Consider the following 19,882-nt stretch of genomic DNA (forward strand, 5'->3'; position numbering starts at 1 on the left):
TATCCATACTATGCAGAGAAGAGTTCTAGTCCAACCATTGTGTTGCGGGCTCCATGGAGGTTTCCGTTGTGTTGAGTTGACTTTTCCCAATGGCTACAGAGTTCCCTGGCAAGAGCGGTGAAAGGAATGAGTGCCACTCTAGGAGAGCTGCCAGGATTGGTTCTTTTGCAGCAATGGCTAATGGGCTCAGGGGAGGGGAGAAGGTGGAGGAACTGTCACTCAAATGCTGTGTTGACTTTTACTCAACTCCACGGTAGCCCAAACTCACACAACGGTGGAGTTAGAACATGTTTTGTGGGGAGTACCCCCTAAAAAGTCGTCCCTTGAGTGGGGTTTTCACACTGCATTGACTAAACGTGTTGTCTGAACTGAGCCATTGTCTCCTTGCTGTGAAGACTCTCCATTCAGGTCTACAAGTTGCATTTGCCACATGGATTGATATCTCCATGGTACATTTCCTACATCCTAGGCAAATAACCCATGAGACTGAACCGCAACTGGAAGGGCCATTGGTGAGCAAGTATTTCTGCCCTTGCTAGCAAACACAATAGACATGGATCAACAGTGGGGAACCACTATGTGACTTGTAGAATGCACCATGCAAGTTGGGCCTAACAGACAATGGAGTGAGAAAATAATGCAGAATTCATCACAGGTTTGCTGACCTTTGTGGCAAATGTCCACAACTCTTAGCTTTACTTCCCAGGATTTATGATCTTCAGGTCAAAGGACCTTGGTAGTTGCTTCCATGCTAGCCATTCAGTCAAGAATGATTTTTACAGAGAATCCAAGGACATCATTGCCAACTTTTTTTTTCATTCCAGTCACAATCTCTTTTCCCGACTAAATTCTGGTGATTTTTACCAAGAGCAGAAAGGGATGGGCATATAGAAAATATAGTGCCATGTGGAGCTACCATGTTAATTCTGTTTTTTTGGGGGGGATTTGCAGAAAAACAATGCCTCAGCAATGCTCAAGGGGCTTACAGTGGAAGAAACCATGGAGCAGAGCATTCTTTGGGGGCTTAATAGTACAATGTATACTTTTGTAATTAGTTTAACTACATTCACTTTGCTAAATGTAAAAACAGAAGCAGTGACACATGGGATCAGACCAAACGCTCATCTAGTCCAGCGTTCTGTCCACACAGTGGCCATCAGGCGCTTATGGGAAGCACTCCACCTCATATACCCAATTTAAAATCTACCTCAAGACAACAGGCTACCAAAACAATATATGTTCTGTTTTTGGAATGAATCTTCAGACTCTCTTTAAAAAGTTGAGTTTAAGCTATCAAGAAGAAAAGAAATAATTTATCCAATTTAACCCTTAAAGGTGACAAAATTCTGGACTCAGTGGTTGAATAATTTTCTGTGGCTTTTATGAGAAACACTGATGACAGGATTATAGGAAGTTACTTCAGTAAACATTTCTAGCTTTTATGGCAATTGCAGGAAACCAAACCTGCATTAACTTGAAGAGTATACTCTTATTAAATAAATTTGGGACAATTAGCGCTGTCAAGGGACATCTGCTTGGGATAGAGTTATAATTGCAGAGATAGAAAAACAAGCATTACAACAACATAGCCATTAGAACGCAGTTTTGTCACGCGGTTAATAATCTTATTTTGGATCCTGGGGGTGAGGGAAGCACGAAAATGCAGCCAAGCTACCCTGGGTATCCGATACCCTAACGTCTGTGGTTGTGGGCCTTCTTGCCGTAAGAGTTGGGAGAAGACATGTAGACTCGGAGTCTCCCAGGGTCCCGTTCACGATGTTGTGGCTACCTCCCAGTGCAAGTAATCAAGGATAGGCCATTAAGAATGCACACAGCCTATCCTGGATTACTTGAACCGGGTCACAGCCTCTTCCAGAAAGACCGCTCAAGGAGCACTGCCCTTTAGGGAAAGAATATATGCTAAAAGTCATCACATGCTAGAGTAATGCACACAACTTTCAAATGTTTATCATTTCTCTTGTCTATCTTTCTTCTGCTCTCATTTTCTAGAGAAAAAAAGCAGGATACATTTTATTTCATTTAAGTAAATAGGCTCTTGAAATAGTGCCTGGACTATTACTGTTCAATACAAAGAACCCATATTTTTGAATATTGCTCACAGGCATATCTACATTATGTCTAAACTAATTTTCAGATCGCCCTGGTCCCAGGACAAATAGGGACTTCTATATTCAAGAAAATGCAACTCTCAAGTCGTCTTTGAGTGTACAACTGCAGTGGGTTTGTGCGTGTGTGCATATGCAATGCAATTTTGCATTTCACCCCACCCCCTGCAAGTCTAAAACTTCTAACAAACAACAGTGATTCTCTTGTCACAGTGGTTTAAGTGGGTCCCTAGCTATAACTAAATGCACTCGTCAATCCTTTTGGGTGCTAATGTAGGCAAGCCCACTGGCCAGGGTTTATCACGCCATAAACTGAAGGTGGAAGGCAATGCCAAGGGCTCATGACGCTGGAAAAGCAAGTTTAAACAGCTGAAGATGGTTTGCTATTCAGACTGCTCAACAGTCCAGACAGTTTCTCTGCAGGTCAGTGGAAGAGCTGTACTACCTCCTCTAAGGGACAAGGTGGGGTTATGAGCATCAACACCTTGCCTTTTGGGGAAACAAAGGAAAGCGTGCCGCCCTCTTCCTCCTTTTTAGCTCATTATCATCTTGCCTCCATACGTTCTATTTATTTATAACTTTTGTACAACACTCCACATCTAGACAAATTCAGGAGCAGTGAACAACAAGAGGTAAAATGTATAAAAGGGGAAAAAAAGAGGAAAAAACATGATACTAAAATTATTCTTTAGAAAAAAAGAAGAGTGCAAGGCTGGTTAACCAAGGAAGACTTCCTGGAAAAGAGCTATTTTCAGGAGGTGCTGAAAACAATGCAGCGTTGGCACCTGCCTGATCTCCAGAAGCAGGGAGTTCCATAAGGAGGGAGCCATTTTAGACTTCTTGTACCTGGAAAGCACTACCTTTTTATGAGAGAGAACTGATAAGCGAAATAAACACTGATACTTGTGAATAGCAAGTTACCCAAATCCTTATTAATGCTACAAATGTACCTTGACTTTGGAAAGAATGGAAATGGCTTGCCCCAAAGAATCCTGGAAATTGTAGTTTGGTGAACAATCCGATGATTCTCTTAGAGAAGCCCAAAACTTCTCAGAGAATCACAATTCCCATGGTCCCATGAGAGAAAGGAATGCCTGTTCAACCAGTTTACATCTGTAGTGCGGATACTTCCTTGAAAATGTTTATCCTGCCTACCACAAAAAGCGCTCAAGCAGCTTACAATAATTTTAAATGTATCAATATAAAACCATTAACAATGCATCAAGCAAACCATATGCTCAGGAAAATAAAAATGGTCTTTAACAGTCAACCAAGTGACAGAAAAGTCTATTTCAGGCAAAGGTTTCTGGGATCCACAACCTCAACATGATGATCTTCACAGAGTAGGCAAGGAAACATGGATACAAAGGGGCAGAAGAAGATCTTAATGGATGTACAAGTTCATAGGGGAAAGGATAATTCTTAGGATACGCCCCAAGTCTTCACGGACAACAGATGAGGAAAAAAAAAACTTGGTTGCTCAGATGGGTCTATTTATATCTCCATGAATTACATCAATTGCTTAAACAAACAGCTGGCAGAAAGAGTAAGCCAGAGATCAGGTTTGCGTGATTGCCATAGCTTGTGGCACATTGTGGTGGGTTGTGGCGCATGTCACGCGATTTTTGAATATTCAAGCAACGACCATGGCTTGCCATGTGTCTGAACCTGGCAAAGCTGGGTTGTTGGTGTGGTTAGCTATCCAGATCCCATTTTTTAGGGTTGTGGGCCGTTTGTTAACCACACCAATAACTCACCCTTGGCAGGATTAGATGACACATCAAGCTGCAGCTTAAATATTCAGTACGGCCGCCCACATTGCAGCCCATCGTGGCTTAAATAAGCCACAGAGGGCTGCTTGATCGTGCGAACCGGCCTAAATTCCAAAGTATATGATACCCTGTGGAAATCAAGATCTTAAAGTCCCTTAGGTAGTTTACAAGGGAAACTTAAATAGTGGCATTTATCTCTGCCGTTCTGACAAGTTAAACACATCAATCAGTTGTGGGGTTAAAAGCAACAGTATCTGGTCTCAAAAGGAGGGCCACATAGGGGGAAAAAAGTTTAGTGGTGTGGGTACGGCTGGACCCTGGGGCCAAAATCCAGGGCTCCACAGTGACGCTCCCCCCCACTCCCTCTACCCCGGAATGTCTGCCCAAAGAGTTACAGACGATGCTGTCTGAGCACGCTGGGGACCACTGGGGCTGAAGCTGTTCGCTGCAGCGTTGTTTCCTTTTTCTTATTTTTAAAAGAGTTTTTATAGTTGTAGGGTGGCCAGCCAGGCACGTACATGGTTGCAGTTGCTCATTTTATTCTGTTTACTTTTTAAAAAATGCATTATCCTTTTCAATTCAATTCCTTTTATTACAGTCAACAGACCAATAAAACATATAAAACATATAAAAACATATAAAAACACATAATAAATATTTAAAATACATGAAATTAAAACAGAGTATAATTACATGAGCCTCCTTAAAGTTCTGTGCTAGAAGCAAAGGAAAATCCTGCCACCATAACTGATCTGGTAAGGATTGCGTGATTAAGAAATTTAGCAACTTGTTCAGTGGTATGCTTATCTTGACCCTGTAAAAGGACCGACATAAGGGTCACGGACGATCGTCCAGGTAATCGTTGCGTGAAAGGATGGATAAGGGCTTTTCTTGCCTCCTGATAGAAGCTGCAATTGAATAATACATGGGAGATAGATTCCACCTCCTCGTTGTTACAGGGGCAGCATCTATCTGATAGTGGGACTTTCCCAAATCTGCCCTCCATTACCCTAGAAGGCATAGCATTGAGCCTTGCTAGGGAAAATGCCCGCCTATATCTGGGTATAGATAACCAGCTTAAATACAGAGGTACACTGTTTTGGTCGTTTTCTACAACAAAGTTGTGCTTATTCCCAAGTAAATCTCTTTAGCATCCGGGCAGCAGAAGCAAACTCCGTTTTATTCCTGTAGTCGCAACGGTGCTATGATTCAAAGGGAGCTTAAGCAGCTGGAAATCACGGAATGGTGGTGGAGGAGGGAGAAGAGAACTATGAACTTTAGACTGAATCTAAAGTGTTTGTGTGCGTGTATGTGTCTCCCTGTGTGTAAGACCATTAAGTCCAGGGTCCAAAATTATCTAGGAGCACAGCTGAATGCAATGGAAGCAAGTAAACAGACTACCCACGCTATAGGAGAGTTGTATGACAGAAAATACATTCCTGGCCCAGAACATAAGTTTTTTTTAAAAGCTACATTGCATCCTTCTCCTTCTGGGATCAAGCATCCTGACATGTATTCAAAAGCATTTTTTAAGGGGGCTTGCAGGAAGACAGGCGAAATTAAAAGAAAACTATGAATGCTGCATATTTTCTTTCACTACGGAAGATGCCTAAGAGATACAGCACCATGTACATTGATGGTGCTATATAAATAAATAATAATAATAATAACTTCCACACACATTCCAGCTTTTTTTTTTAAAAAAACCAGGTGCTACTTTGCCCATCCCTGTGGAATTTTACTCATAACTTCCATATTTTAGTTAATAGTTGAGGCATTTCATATTTGAGTTGAAGGACTTTCAAGGGAATGCCCTCTGGCTCTAGTGACATAGTACTTTTAGTCTGTCAATTAGTTCTAAAACTTCATCCTTTGTCAGCGGTAAAGCAGCAGTTTCTGCAGCTGAAACTCTCCCCACGGCCTGAGTTCGATCCCAGCGGAAGCTGGTTTCAGGCAGCTGGCTCGGGTCGACTCAGCCTTCCATCCTTCCGAGGTCGGTAAAATGAGTACCCAGCTAGCTGGGGGAAAGGTAATCACGGCCGGGGAAGGCAACGGCAAACCACCCCGCTATAAGGCCTGCCAAGAAAACGTCAGCGAAAGCTGGCGTCCCTCCAAGAGTCAGTAATGACTCAGTGCTTGCACGAGAGGTTCCTTCCCTTCTGGAAGAAATATAATCTTTCAGGCGCAAGTATCAATCCAGCATTTCCTATAGTGAGTTTTCATTGGAGCGCTAACTCCTACTCCCTCTTGGGGTGTGGGCCATTCTTTGGGTTCACTATGTCTGCCTCCACATGATAGGAAAACTACTTTTGACATTCTCAAAAAGAAGATCAAGTGGACAGTTTAAAAAACAGTCAGACGTGAAAAGCAGGAAATCACCAGCATGCACAGCTTAAAAGGCAAATATAGCAGCACTGCTCACCTGATGTATAGTTCCATCAATTTCAACTGGAACAATGAAATCAGCATTGCTAATTGGCTAGAAAAGTGAAAAGGAGATCAGCTTTAGAAAACAATTAGAATACGTACTACAACATCCCCACTCAGAGGAAAATACTGGGAGCGACAACGTCACTCCCACGAAAAACGGCAGCACTTTGGTGATAAGTAGCACAGAAAACTCTTTCAAAACTATTGCCAAAGACCTGGAAAATTCTCCGGTTCACATACCTGTACACATAGACATAGCGGGCAAACAGTTTGTGTCTTTGGCTATACAATGGCTGTCAAAATGCGTTCAGGCCTGTGTTCATGTTGGCACAGAAGGGCTCTTGCTTGGCTTCCACAAACAGATCCACTAGGTGGAGCAGGCTGCAGACCTTCCTTCTCCAGCAGATCTCTCTGCTATTAAGGAAGGGCTCCAGAAGAAAGGAGATCCTTCTTTCTTCTGAATCCGATTGACCAGAGAAAGGGTGGTGGTGAGGGCCTGCCCCATTCCTTCTTGCCTACAGCGTATCAGTTAGTGCAGGAAAGGAACAGCCCGCCAGGCCAAACTCTTCCCCGCCTGCAATCCATCAGGATGAGGCCTCCGGCCTGCTGTTTAACATTTGCAAGTGGATTTGCTTGTGGTTAATGTCGGTCAACACTGAGGTCCTCTCATTTCCTCTATGGCAGCTTTTCTTAACTTAGTGCCCTTCAGATGTCTTGGATGACAATTCCAAGCCAGATGTGTTGGACTGCAATTCCCAGCACCCCTGGGAGTTGTAGTCCAACACATCTGTAGGATGCCAGTTTTGGGAAGGCATCTCTTCAGAGATGCACTCCCTTTCCAAAAGGAGTGGGGTGGGGTGGGGCAAGAAACAGGTTGTGCAGCCTTAACCAGCAACATTACCGGAAGCGACGGTCATGTCAGCTGTTCCTGGGCCATCTCCTGGGGAAACCAGTTAGCATGGATGCACACACTCAGGTTTGCAGATTTCCCTTTCCCCCAAGGACTCAGAACATGTTGCAAACATTCTGAGAAGTTATTTTCCTTTTCGAAGGAGCAGACTGGTACTTTTCCCCAGAAAAGGACTCACAGATCTATTTTTTTGTTATCTATAGAACCAAAGGCTTGAGATTAATGGCAGAAAATCTATGCCGTTTCAGGCCTGGACTACACATAAAGTAGAATGAGGTGGTAGAACATATAAGACCGATTCTGGTCCGCTTGCATTCGATGCCTGTATGTTTTTTCTGAACTTGATTCAAAGTGCTGGTGTGGCGTTACCCACATTTCTATTCCCTTAGGTATATCTGCCTGAGTATGTCTAGAGAGTGCGGAATGTTGGACTGAGTGGGTGTGGCTGGTGATGCTGTGGAAAGGGGGAGGAGTCTATATATAGGGGGGAGCTGAGTGGTCTGAGGGGTTCGGTTGGTGATTGGGTTTAGAGCAGCCTTCCTCAACCTGGGGCGCTCCAGATGTGTTGGACTGCATCTCCCAGAATGCCCCAGCCACTGGCTGGGGCATTCTGGGAGTTGTAGTCCAACACATCTGGAGCGCCCCAGGTTGAGGAAGGCTGGTTTAGAGGGTAGATGTGTTTAGCTGTGTGATTTCTTGTCAGGAGTTGTGTGAGGAGTGAGTGGAAATAAGATCATAGGGACTAAGGATTGTTATTATTAGATTTGTTTCTACCAGTATTCTTAAGAATAGGCAGGAGTTGAATAGAACTTGAAGGAACTAAGAACTTTAAACAATAAACATTTTCTTTATTTTGCTACCCTAAAACCACGTGTCAGTTTGGTTGTGTCTCCTGCTCTATTAGTTCATAAATAAACACATCACATTAAACCTTTAGCCTGCTATATTCACAGAAAAGCCTTTTCCAAAACCCCTTACCTTTTCCCTCTGCTATAAGGGAAAGGTTACACTTTTCTTTTTACCCTTCCTCAGGTATTTAAGTGGTGGTGCTTAGCCTGAGGGAGGTGTGCGCGTCAAAGCCTTGTGCATGAGGTGGCGGCGTCACAGGAGGTTTTAACCTATAAAGCCTTACATGGCTCAGGACTACAATACCTGACGGAACGCCTCTCCCGACATGAACCTACCCGTACACTACACTCAATGTTTTACATTTATACTTGTATTTTATAGTTTTTAATTTTGCACTGCCTAGAGAGCTTCGGCTGATGGGCAGTATAATAAATAAATAAATAAATAAATAAATAAATAAATAACAACATCTAAGGTCCTCCTCCGGGTGCCTACTCCAAGGGAAGCTTGGAGGATGGTAACAAGGGAGAGGAACTTTTTAGTGGTGGCGCCTCAATTATGGAATAATCTCCCCAATGAGGCCCGCCTGTAGCCAACATTGTTATCTTTCTGGCGCCAGGTCAAGACCTTTCTTTTCTTCCAGGCATTTAACAGCATATGCTGAGTTTGTAATTGACCTCGGATCTGCTGAGAGTTTAGAGTTGTTTTAAATGTATGTGTGTATGTATATATATATATATATATTTAACTTCTTAAAATTTTGTGCTTTTATGGTTTTAAATTTTGTATATTAATTTTTAATGTTCAATGTCTTTAATCTTTGTAAACCACCCGGAGAGGTTCAGCTATGGAGCGGTATATAAATGTAATAAATAATAATAATAACAATAATAATAGAGCGGATTGTACCAGTTGAGATTGAAAGTGGGGGAACGACATTTCTGAATGCTACTCTATATTTTAAAAATACCTGCAAATAACAGAAGGGTGGGTGTTTGTGTTCCAGAATGCTCTGTGCTGTATTAGTTTTGTACGTGCAAGGGAACGTTGGTTTTCTTTTCTTAAGTTGAGAGAAATTCTGAACAGCTGATATCCATTCTACTACTTCAGAATTTTGCCTACTCCTCAGTAGACCCAGGGACAAAACAAATGTTACTTTAAATTGGTATCTAGCACCTGCATTTTTGTTTTGATTTTTACGCTAGAGTAACATCAGGGTCCCCTGATGGGGATTGTGACCTTAGTGCATACGGGATGGGTGCTGTTAAGATCCAGATCATTCCTCACCCCACCCCTACATGGCTGCCCTTCAAATACTGCAAAATGGGGGGGGGGAATAACATTGCTGCTAGATACAGATTTAAAATAATATCCATTTTGGCTCCAAGCCTTAAATTTGGGATTTTAGTACTTTTGTTTGCAGTAAACTAGAACAGCCTTGCATAAAAGGGGGAACTCGTCCTTAATTTTTAACGAGATACCTGAAACTTTATAAGGGTGGAGAGGTCTCAAAACTCATCACAGTTAAGTAACATTTACAAGATTTTTATTCCTCCATTTTTCAAGCTGTTTGGATTATTCATGAACCAGCTGACAAATTTATTAGTTGCTCACACAAACATTTCTATGGCCATATAATCTTAGCAGTACTATTTCCCAGAAGAAATCCCTCCAGTTTGAGGAATAGTGCTGCAATAACCTTTTCCAAAAACGACATCATCCACAGGCATTTAGCCTACAACTGCAGGGGCCACTGATGCGAATTTGTATCAATATAGTTGAAATATTCATGCTTTTTCAGTTATTTCAGACTAAGACTTGTTTCTTTCCACAGCAGAGCTCAAGTGAATTTGTTACGGTAACATCAACAGAACTTGGTGATTCCACCCTAGTGGAACGATGGAATTCACTACCACAAGATGTGGCGATGGCTGCCACAGCTTTAAAAGAGGATGAGACAAAATTCCTGGAGGAAAAGACCATCAAGGACTACTTGTAATGTATATTGCCTTCAAAAACAAAGCCAGCATGCCTCTGAATATCAACTGCTGTGGAACATCAGAAGAACATGCAAGAAATATGCAAGAAGAACATGCAAGAAATATGGCTGCAAGAAAGGCAAATGCTATTTTGGGCTGCATTAATAGAAGTATAGCTTCCAAATCACGGGAGGTGCTGGTTCCTCTCTATTCAGCCCTGGTTAGGCCTCATCTAGAGTATTGCGTCCAATTCTGGGCTCCACAATTTAAGAAGGACGCAGACAAGCTGGAGCGTGTTCAGAGGAGGGCAACCAGGATGATCAGGGGTCTGGAAATAAAGCCCTATGAAGAGAGACTGAAAGAACTGGGCATGTTTAGCCTGGAGAAGAGGATTGAGGGGAGACATGACAGCACTCTTCAAAGACTTAAAAGGTTGTCACACAGAGGAGGGCCAGGATCTCTTCTCGATCCTCCCAGAGTGCAGGACACGGAATAACGGGCTCAAGTTAAAGGAAGCCAGATTCCAGCTGGACATCAGGAAAAACTTCCTGGCTGTTAGAGCAGTACGACAATGGAAGCAGTTACCTAGGGAGGTTGTGGGCTCTCCCACACTAGAGTCATTCAAGAGGCAGCTGGACAAGCATCTGTCAGGGATGCTTTAGGGTGAATTTCTGCATTGAGCAGGGGGTTGGACTCGATGGCCTTGTAGGCCCCTTGCAACTCTGCTATTCTATGATTCTATGACTGTGGTCTTCTTGTTCTGCTTGTGGGCTTCTCCTAGGTATCTGTTGGGTCACCATGGGAAACAGGATCCATCAGAGCTCTTGTTATTTTTCTTAAAAAGTCAACACCAGCACATTACACATTAATGATTTGCACAAGACTGGCATCATGGGGCATTGGGTGGGGGGGGGGGGTAAGTATTCATTCACGAATAATGAATAATGTAACAATTAATAAACATTTTATATACTGAAGGATGTATATGTAGCCTTTCCATTTGCAAGATTCCCTGTACAGCTAACAAAAAGGAATTGAAACAAATGTTGTAAACCGCCCAGAGAGCTTCGGCTGTGGGGCAGTATATAAATGTAATAAATAAATAAAATAAATGAATTCAAATAATAAAACATAGCCAAGAAAACACAGTATAAAAAGAGGTTTGTACAAAAAACATGGTAAAATCCATAAACAGGCTAGGTTAAAGCCGACTGGATGATGTCTCTGAAAGGCCTGGGCAAATAAACATCTTTCTTTGTGGCCAGAACAACCATCAGGTTCCACTCCTTGGGAGGAAGGGGGGAATTCCACAGGTAGCATCACAGCTGAGAAGGCCCTCTGGCGGGTCACCGCCTGTCTTTTTCAGATGAGCTGTACACCCATTAGCAGAAGAAAAACCTGCAATCGGCGTGGAATTGTGCTCTTAGCAACTGCTATGTGAGGAATTTGAAGTATCCCGGAGATGATGGAGTTCCTTCAAGAGAACACTTTCCTTTTTCACAGGTATCAACAACTATGGTTTCCAGGTTGTCCGTGGTAACTGGAAATGTAAAGGCTCCGGCATATTCTGCCATAGGAGTGGACACATTTTCAAAAAGAGGCAGAAAATGTGTCTTTCAAAATAGCGTCAGGATGAATGTTGTGCTGGGATTCAGCATCCATGTCACGAACTGGATGGAAAGGGGTTGCTATACCTGTGCTGCCCACTGCTCCTCTTCCTATAAAGCCACCTTATTGTTTCTGTAAGGGGTGCCAAGGACCGGCTACCAAGCCGCACCAAAATTCACAGACCCCTCCAAAACAGGACCATTTAAATTAAGATTTCCTAGGCTTCAGCCAACTTCATCATATGTTGGTTTGTTTATTTATTTATTTATTACATTTTTATACCGCCCAATAGCCAAAGTTCTATTAAGTGAGCTTGGAAAGCGATAGTTTTTAACACACACGAGACTGAACCTAGAGGTTGGTTCACACATGCATATTTTGCAGGAATTCCCATCACTTGATTACTCACCACTTGACAGCTCCTTTGAGTCCTTTTCCAGATTCATTGGCTGCCAGTCCAGGTCCAGGCCCAATTCAAAGTGCTGGTATTAACATTTAAAGCCCTAAACGGCTTGGGGCCAGGCTATCTGAAGGAACGCCTCCTCCCGTATGTACCTGCCCAGACCCTAAGGTCATCCTCAGGGGTCCTTCTCCGCGAGCCCCTGCCAAAGGAAGTGAGGCAGGTGGCTACCAGGAGAAGGGCCTTCTCTGCTGTGGCACCCCGGCTGTGGAATGAGCTCCCTAAGGAGGTTCGCTTGGCACCTACGTTATATGCTTTTAGACGCTAGGTGAAGACCTTTTTATTCTCCCAGCATTTTAACAGTCTATAAATACATTTTAACTTGGTGTTTTAAATTTGTAATTTTGCATTGCTGCTGTTTTTATCTGGTTGAGCTTTTACATTGTATTTTATATTATGGTTTTATACTGTTGTTTTATACTTTGAACGTTTTTAATTTTTGTGAACCGCTCAGAGAGCTCCGGCTATTGGGCGGTATAGAAATGCAATAAATAAATAAATAAATAAATAAATAGAAATGCACTGAGATTTGAGACAATATGGAAGGCCTTCCTGTGGTGGTTATTTATCACATCACTGGATGTTATGGTAACTGATTGGCAACCTTGGCCATAGTTACCAATTAACCTTAAACTTCTCCAAAACGGGTGCCTAATGCTTAATTCCTAATGCTTAATTTTAAAAGGTATTTTTGGGGAGGGAAAGCGGGGACTTTGGTGGAACTGTGTGTGTCTGTTTATTCAAAATATTATGCGCTACAAATACATGAACCAACCAATCACAAAGAACGCCAAATAGCATACATACCTTGAAGGAACTGTGCACTAGTGTTTCGTCTAGATCAATGACCACACACTTCTTTCCATAATCAGATATTGTCATTTCTGGCAAGAGGTATTTTGCTGGTGGCTAAACAGAAGACACAGGAGCACCATGAAACGTTAGAAACAAGTAACTAGTGATAAAGAGTAATATAGATATGAATAAACTATTTAGGTGTTGGGTAGGTAATGAAACAACCGGAAGCATCAATGTATGGTTTTCTGTGAAAATCCTACTTGCAATGAAAGATCCCAGAAGTAAACAATGATCTGAAGAGGGACAGAACCTTCAAGAATAAACCCTCGTCAAACAGAGCCCTTTATTGGCGGGGTTCACAAACACAACAACCCACACTCAAGTTGAGTGTGGGTTGTTGTTGAACTATGGGTTGTTGTGTTGTGTGAATCCAACCATGGTTTGTTAACACAAACAATCTGCGAAGAGAACCTATGGTCTGTCGTTAGGTTGTGAACCATGGTTTTTTTGTGGTTAACAATCAATGTTTTGTTAGTGTGCCTGGGTTTACACAACACAGTAACCCAAAGTTCAACAACAACCCACACTCAGCCCATACTCAAACCTGAGTGTGGGTTGTCATGTTGGGTAAACTGTCTTACCCCATCACACCACAGCTGGTACCTGGATATGGTACTGAGCTAATAAGAATGTAAGGGGGAAAGGATTTTTTAAAAAAATTGAACCTAGCAAAATTCCATTGTAAATCAATTTTTAAAAATCCAAACTTTCAGTTCCACAGCAAATGTTTGTATAGTTTGGCAGTGCTGTTACATTAAAGATGTGGGGTGGGAAAAGTGGTCTCTAAATTCAAATTGAGCAGGAAAAAAGCTACCAAGTTATTGTGACCTTCCCCCAAGGATTCATTTTTTACACCTGCTTTTGTGCCCCATTGTTCTTTCTCTGGCTCAGTTCAGACAACACATTTGTCAACGCAGTGTGAAAACTCCACTCAATGGTTGAGTTTTTAGGAGGCATTCCCCACACAACATGTTCTAACTCCAACATTGTGTGAGTGTGGGCTACCATGGAGTTGAGTAAAATCCATTGTGACATTTGATTTACAGTTTCTCTGCCCTCTTTCCTCCTCTGGTCCTCCCAATGCTATCCCATCAGCCTGGAGAAGAAAAGATTGAGGGGAGACATGATAGCACTCTTCAAGGACTTGAAACGTTGTCACACAGAGGAGGGCCAGGATCTCTTCTCAAACTTCCCAGAGTGCAGGACATGGAATAATCGGCTCAAATGACAGGAAGCCAGATTCCGGCTGGACATCAGGAAAAGCTTCCTGACTGTTAGAGCAGTACGACAATGGAACCAGTTACCTAGGGAGGTGGTGGGCTCTCCCACACTAGAGGCCTTCAAGAGGCAGTTGGACAGCTGTCTGCCAGGAATGCTTTAAGGTGGATTCCTGCATTGAGCAGGGGGTTGGACTCGATGGCCTTGTAGGCCCCTTCCAACTCTACTACTTTATGATTCTATGATTGCTGCAAAAAAACTCAATCCCAGCAGCTTTCCTAGAGTGGCACTCCCTCCCTTTGCCACTCTTGCCAGTGGGAAAAGTCGACTCAAGGCAACGGATAACTTCACAGAGCCCGCCACACAACACAACGGTTGTGCAGAAACTCTCCTCTGTACAGCATGGATATTCAGCATGGAGTGTTTACCCAAAAAAAACTCTACCGTGAGGTGGAGTTTTTCCTGCCAGACAACACATTTCTCAACGACGGTGGAAAAACTCCACCATGGAGTTCTAAAACTGCCGTTGAGGAAGGTGTTGTCTGAACTGAGCCTCGCTCTCCACTCCACTCCAAACACGGAGCTGAAAGGGGGAACTTTTGTTTGGCAAAAACATTTGCCCCAAGCTTTTGTGGAGGTGATCTGTTGCATGGAGATCCCTTGGAAAGCACTTGTTTTTGCAAGGGGGGGGGGTCTGTGGAGCTTATATTTTGATGGGTTTTTTGCTCTGCCTTCCCTTAAATGGCAAGTTTTACGTAGAAAAAGAAATTTCCACAGAAATCCGGCCCGGCCGAATCATGTTGCATTTCCTCATACAATTGGAACCATGTAAGGGCTGAAAAGAACAAATGTTTTTTTCCACTGAGTCAGGTTATTGATTGCATGTCACCCTTATTATAGCTCTCTACAAGCAAGTGGAAAGTACCTATATTAGTGGTAGATTGAGGTCTCTGGTTGTTTCCCGTATGGCAGCCTTCCTCAACCTGGGGCGCTCCAGATGTGTTGGACTACAACTCCCAGAATGCCCCAGCCAGCTGGCTGGGGCATTCTGGGAGATGCAGTCCAACACATCTGGAGCGCCCCAGGTTGAGGAAGGCTGCCGTATGGTTTTATGGCACGGAAGATACTGTGGAATGCCTTACACCAGGGATGGGCAGAAAGCAGGTCTCCTGATGTTTTTGGACTTCATCTCCCAGCATTCCTAGCTACTGGCCATGCTTGCAGCCGTTTCTGGGGACTGAAGTCCAAAACACCTGCAGATCTACCTTCTGTCTATCCCAGCCTTACACACCGCGCCCATGTCTACAAACAGCATGTGGAGATGATTAATACAGATTACAGCCTCCAAGAGAGATTCAAGTACTCCAGATGAGAAGGTGACTGGATTCACACAACACGCTAACCCATGATGGTTTATTATCCGGTACAACCCATGGTGAATTAGTGTCTCGTCTCTGTGGGATGTTTCCCCCCTCCTGCCCCATGGTGTGGTATTTCCCCCAAACAAGCCGCCCTGAGAACCCAGTCTGTAGCAAGGGTTATTTTAACAATGGTGGGTTAATGCGTTGTCTGTTGTGCAGCGTGGGTTACGGAGATCGCCTACAGAGCTGCTTGGCAAAAGTGGTCAAAAATGCTGCTAATGTTCTGCGACTCTGAAGCGATATCCATTCCTGCTACAAAGGAAGCTGGGATGCCTGCCCGGCTGGGTGGAAAAACTACAGGAGGAGGTGGAGTGAAGGATGTGTGAAATAAACTACTCTGTGTAGCTTCTTTGTCTGACGGGAGCACAGTAGGTTGTTGGCATAACCACCTAGCCAGTGTAGCTTGCCACCCACCATGGGTTAAGTGTGGTGTGTGAACCTAGCTGATTTCAAATGCCCATGCATCTCTCAAAGGCCATTTTTAAACACAAGAGGAGATCTGAAAACAATTCTGTGTTGTAAAAAGGGCGATGGCGGAACCAGCTCTGGCACTTAATAGCTGTATAGAGTGAATATTGTTTGTGACTAAGCAACTGGGTGCCAGACTTTGCACTCAGCTCCCCCAAAGTGTGCCAATTCTTGTTAGAAGACTCAGCAAGCCAAGGAGGAATCATGAGACGGAACAAATTAAACTCCAATAACTGTGCTAGATATTACAGGACCACCTTCACACATGACATTTTGAGGTATGAATGTGACAAATACGCTCATAATCACATTCTTCAAGGAGTTAGATTGGACTGCAACACCCCCCTCAAATGACCCGCCAGTGGCAAGACCAGGTTTTCAGCTGTCTAGTGTGTTAAGTGGCCCCAAGGGAAGAGTTTAAGCACTAGAAGATTCTGAGGGCGATGGAAAAGCTGTGAAAATGGAAAATACAGGGTGCAATTAACTGGGTAAGATGCAAGGGTTACAAACTGGAAACCTATCTAGAAATACTTCGACAAATACCCGATTTAGAGCAGAATCAGATTAAAACTAGGGGTGTGCACGGACCCCCCCAATCCGCTTTGTAGCCTGTTCCGTAAAATCCGGATCAAGCCCGATCCTCTTTGCGCCGGCCCGGCTCCCGCTCCGCTCTGCGGAGCGAGATCTGGCTTCGCCGCCGTCGCTACATGGACGGCGGCAGCGGCGCAAAATAAGCCAACCCCCCCGCCCCCTTACCTGCATCCGTCACGGGCTTCAATTGAGGCCCCGGCTGAAGCCGGAAGAGGCCTCGGCCTTTACTTCCGCCTTCAACCGGGGCCTCAATTGAAGCCTGCAACGGAGGCAGGTAAGCGTCCCTCCTCCCTGCTCCCTTACCTGGCGCCACTACCGCCGCATGGATGGCGGCACCGGCAGCGCTAGATGAGTCCCCCTCCCTCCCCACTTACCTGCAGGCGAAGCTCTGGATTGAGGCGATCCTCTCCGCCTCGATCCGCAGCCCCCCTGACTCTCTTCGCCTCCGCCTTTTCCGGAGGTGAATTAGGCCGCCTCGCTCCTGCTTCTCTGAACCGAAGAGAAGCGGAGCACATCCCTAATTAAAACCAGTGTATGCATAACATTTATCTACACTGTAAGGCTTTCATTGCCTGGTGGCCACCAAGTGTTTGCACATGTACTTTGGGTAGGAACAGTCTTTTGCTCTGGCAGCCTTTGCCCTGTAACACACCACAAGAAAAGTCCAGTAACTGAATAAGGATACTATGGCTATGCAGAATCCTGTATTCTACCGCCAATTCTATTTCAGATTTATTTTAAGTATATAGACATAACTATGGTTCCACACTCCCTCCGAGAGTTTTAAGATCTTATTGGTTAGTAGAAGAGAACAGTCTTTCCCTGCAGCGTGCAACATAAAAACACATCAATTAGACTTTACGTAACTGATTGCCTATCAAACCAACCCAAAATTAAGAACATTCAACAACTGAAAATAAAAGAATAAAAATACATACACTTGGAATGGGAATGACCTGCATCTGGTCACCCTGGTAGGGGAAAGGAGAGAAAAAAAAATCAATGTAAGAATAAAATATTTCGGAAGAGAACAGAAAAGAAACTGAAGTACAGTTCTCAACTCAAAACCATTCCAACAGAAATTCAAAAAAGCATTTAAGTAAAAAGAGGATTCTGCACATAAAATGAACAGTTGGTACAATAGAAGCACTTACAAGAACAATAGGCCAGACCCCTTGCTGATAGTTCATGTCTTCTCAATTGGTATTGTTTGCAAGCAGTATACAAAATAATAATAATAATAATTCACGGATTTAATTTAACTATCTTCATAAGAGATATACAAAATAATACAATGTAAGATCATAATTAAATACCGTATATTATTAGTGAACACAGCAGATTAAGTTTACCTATTGGGAAAAGTATATTTTCAGTAGGGGCCAAAAACTCAGAAATGTTGGCACCTGTCTCATTTGTAGTGATAGGGAGTTCTACTACCATTCGAGTGGGCACTATGATACAAAAAGCCCAATTCTGAGCCATCATGAACCGGACCCCCTAAATCTTGGGCGTCACCAAGAGGGTATCTCCTGATGAGCGTAGCGACTGCGCAGTCAGATCGGGGGTCAGGCAGTCTCCGTGGGGGATCGCCTGACCCAGTCAGAGATTGCCTGAGGGGTCCTGCATTGCTTAGGGCTTTGTAAAGAAGTGTTTTATATCTAAGGCCGTTGCTAGACGAGGAGTTAGCATGGTGTGAGGCCCAGTCTCCCTCCTGTGCATCCAGATGACACACAGGGGATTCCAGGGTCAGGCCGGGCTAAGTCCTCCCTTGACCCGGGATAAGCGGATTCACTTATGGCCCGGCTGTGGAAGGTCTAGCAGGGTCCGTGGCTTTTCCCGGCTGCTCGCTTACTCGTGAGTAGCCGGGAGAAGCCACGGACTGGGCACAGCACTCCATAGGAGCGCTGTGCCCATCGGGCCGGGGGGGGAATCATGGGGGGGGGAGAAGATGGGGGCCGGGGGAAAGACCAGACCCGGCAGGAGAGGGGGGGGAGAAGGACAGGCACGGGCATCAGGGACGGGCCTGGCGAGCGGGCACGGGCATCGGGGACGGGGGATGGGCCTGGCGAGCGGGCACGGGCATCGGGGACGGGCCTGGCGAATGGGGGGGAGAAGAACAGGGACGGGCATCGGGGACGGGGGGGAAGAAGAATGGGGATGGGGACAGCCATGGCGGACGGGGGGAGGACGGGCGAGCGAGCGGCGGCAGGGATGCAGCCGGATTCCCCAGCAAAGCTGCCGAGCCCGGAAACTTTTTGCCCTGTCCCCGCGAGGGGCGATGCGGGGCCACCGCCTCCTCCTCCTCCTCTTCTGGCCAGGATAGGGCAGGATCTACACGATGAGTTTCGGGGCGCACTGCAGGTGCACGCAAGCGCCTTCACGACGATGTGTAGATCCCCCCCAGATGGAAGAGTATCTGGGTGAATGTATGTGCACACATGTGGGAAGCCACGACATGCGCATATAAGTAATACTTTTTCTCAAGCAGGCAGAATGGCAAGCTGAGCCATCCTGCCCTCCCACCTTAAGGGTTCATAGTCAGAAGAAGAGAAAGCCACAAGCGTAGCCACCATAACACTGTGCTGCATTTCCCTGGCTTGAGGGAAAATGACAGATTTGTTGATCCATAGGAACAGAGACTACCAGACTATACTGCAGTTTATTATAGTGCAATGCTTTCCATCTACAGGACAAGTTCCAGGAATAGATTATTGCAAGTTCATTCACTGGAACAGGAAATCTTTGAGAATTGCTGGTAAACAATGGCACGGATTGGTACTGTACAAATGTATTTGTATTTGTAAAGGAATCACTCTTGGAATAGCCAGAATTACCCATCAGTTATCTTCTTGGCAGGAACCAATGCAGAGTCTAACATGCCAATCTTATACATGCCCACTTGGAAATAGGTCTTACTGAGAAATGGGTACAAGAAATGGATAATTAACTATATTAATTACCAGTGGGGTTGTTGTTAATTTCTAGAGTATTTTAAATATGTATTTTTACTTAAGAGTAGGAAGTATAAACCAACGTGCAGTTTAAGCATCAAGCACATTAGTGAAATGAGCCTCTGAGGATTTTGCTACCAAGTCTCCTAACTCAGAAATCTAACCATTCTCCAGCCATTGCTCTAAGCATTAATTTGGTTTTACCCAATTTAAACACAGCCCAGCTTCTATTCTACCC

The 19,882-nt window shown here is 44.3% G+C and overlaps 1 protein-coding gene across 3 annotated transcripts in view; it reads right to left on the reverse strand.

Moving 5' to 3' along the window:
• CTDSPL (CTD small phosphatase like) overlaps positions 1-19,882 on the reverse strand; it is a 214,356-nt gene that overhangs the window by 18,074 nt on the left and 176,400 nt on the right. For all 3 annotated transcript variants that reach the window (XR_010025468.1, XM_063126640.1, XM_063126628.1), the window contains 3 exons: positions 17,629-17,661; positions 12,942-13,043; positions 6,321-6,377 (listed from right to left, as the gene is read on the reverse strand). Coding sequence is in view for 2 of the 3 variants with exons in the window: in XM_063126640.1 (XP_062982710.1) it covers positions 6,321-6,377; positions 12,942-13,043; positions 17,629-17,661 (192 nt within the window). In the remaining variant the exon portion in view is untranslated. The remainder of the gene's footprint in view (positions 1-6,320; positions 6,378-12,941; positions 13,044-17,628; positions 17,662-19,882) is intronic.

The sequence above is a fragment of the Elgaria multicarinata genome, chromosome 1, assembly GCF_023053635.1.
Source record: "Elgaria multicarinata webbii isolate HBS135686 ecotype San Diego chromosome 1, rElgMul1.1.pri, whole genome shotgun sequence".
Lineage (NCBI taxonomy): Eukaryota > Metazoa > Chordata > Lepidosauria > Squamata > Anguidae > Elgaria > Elgaria multicarinata.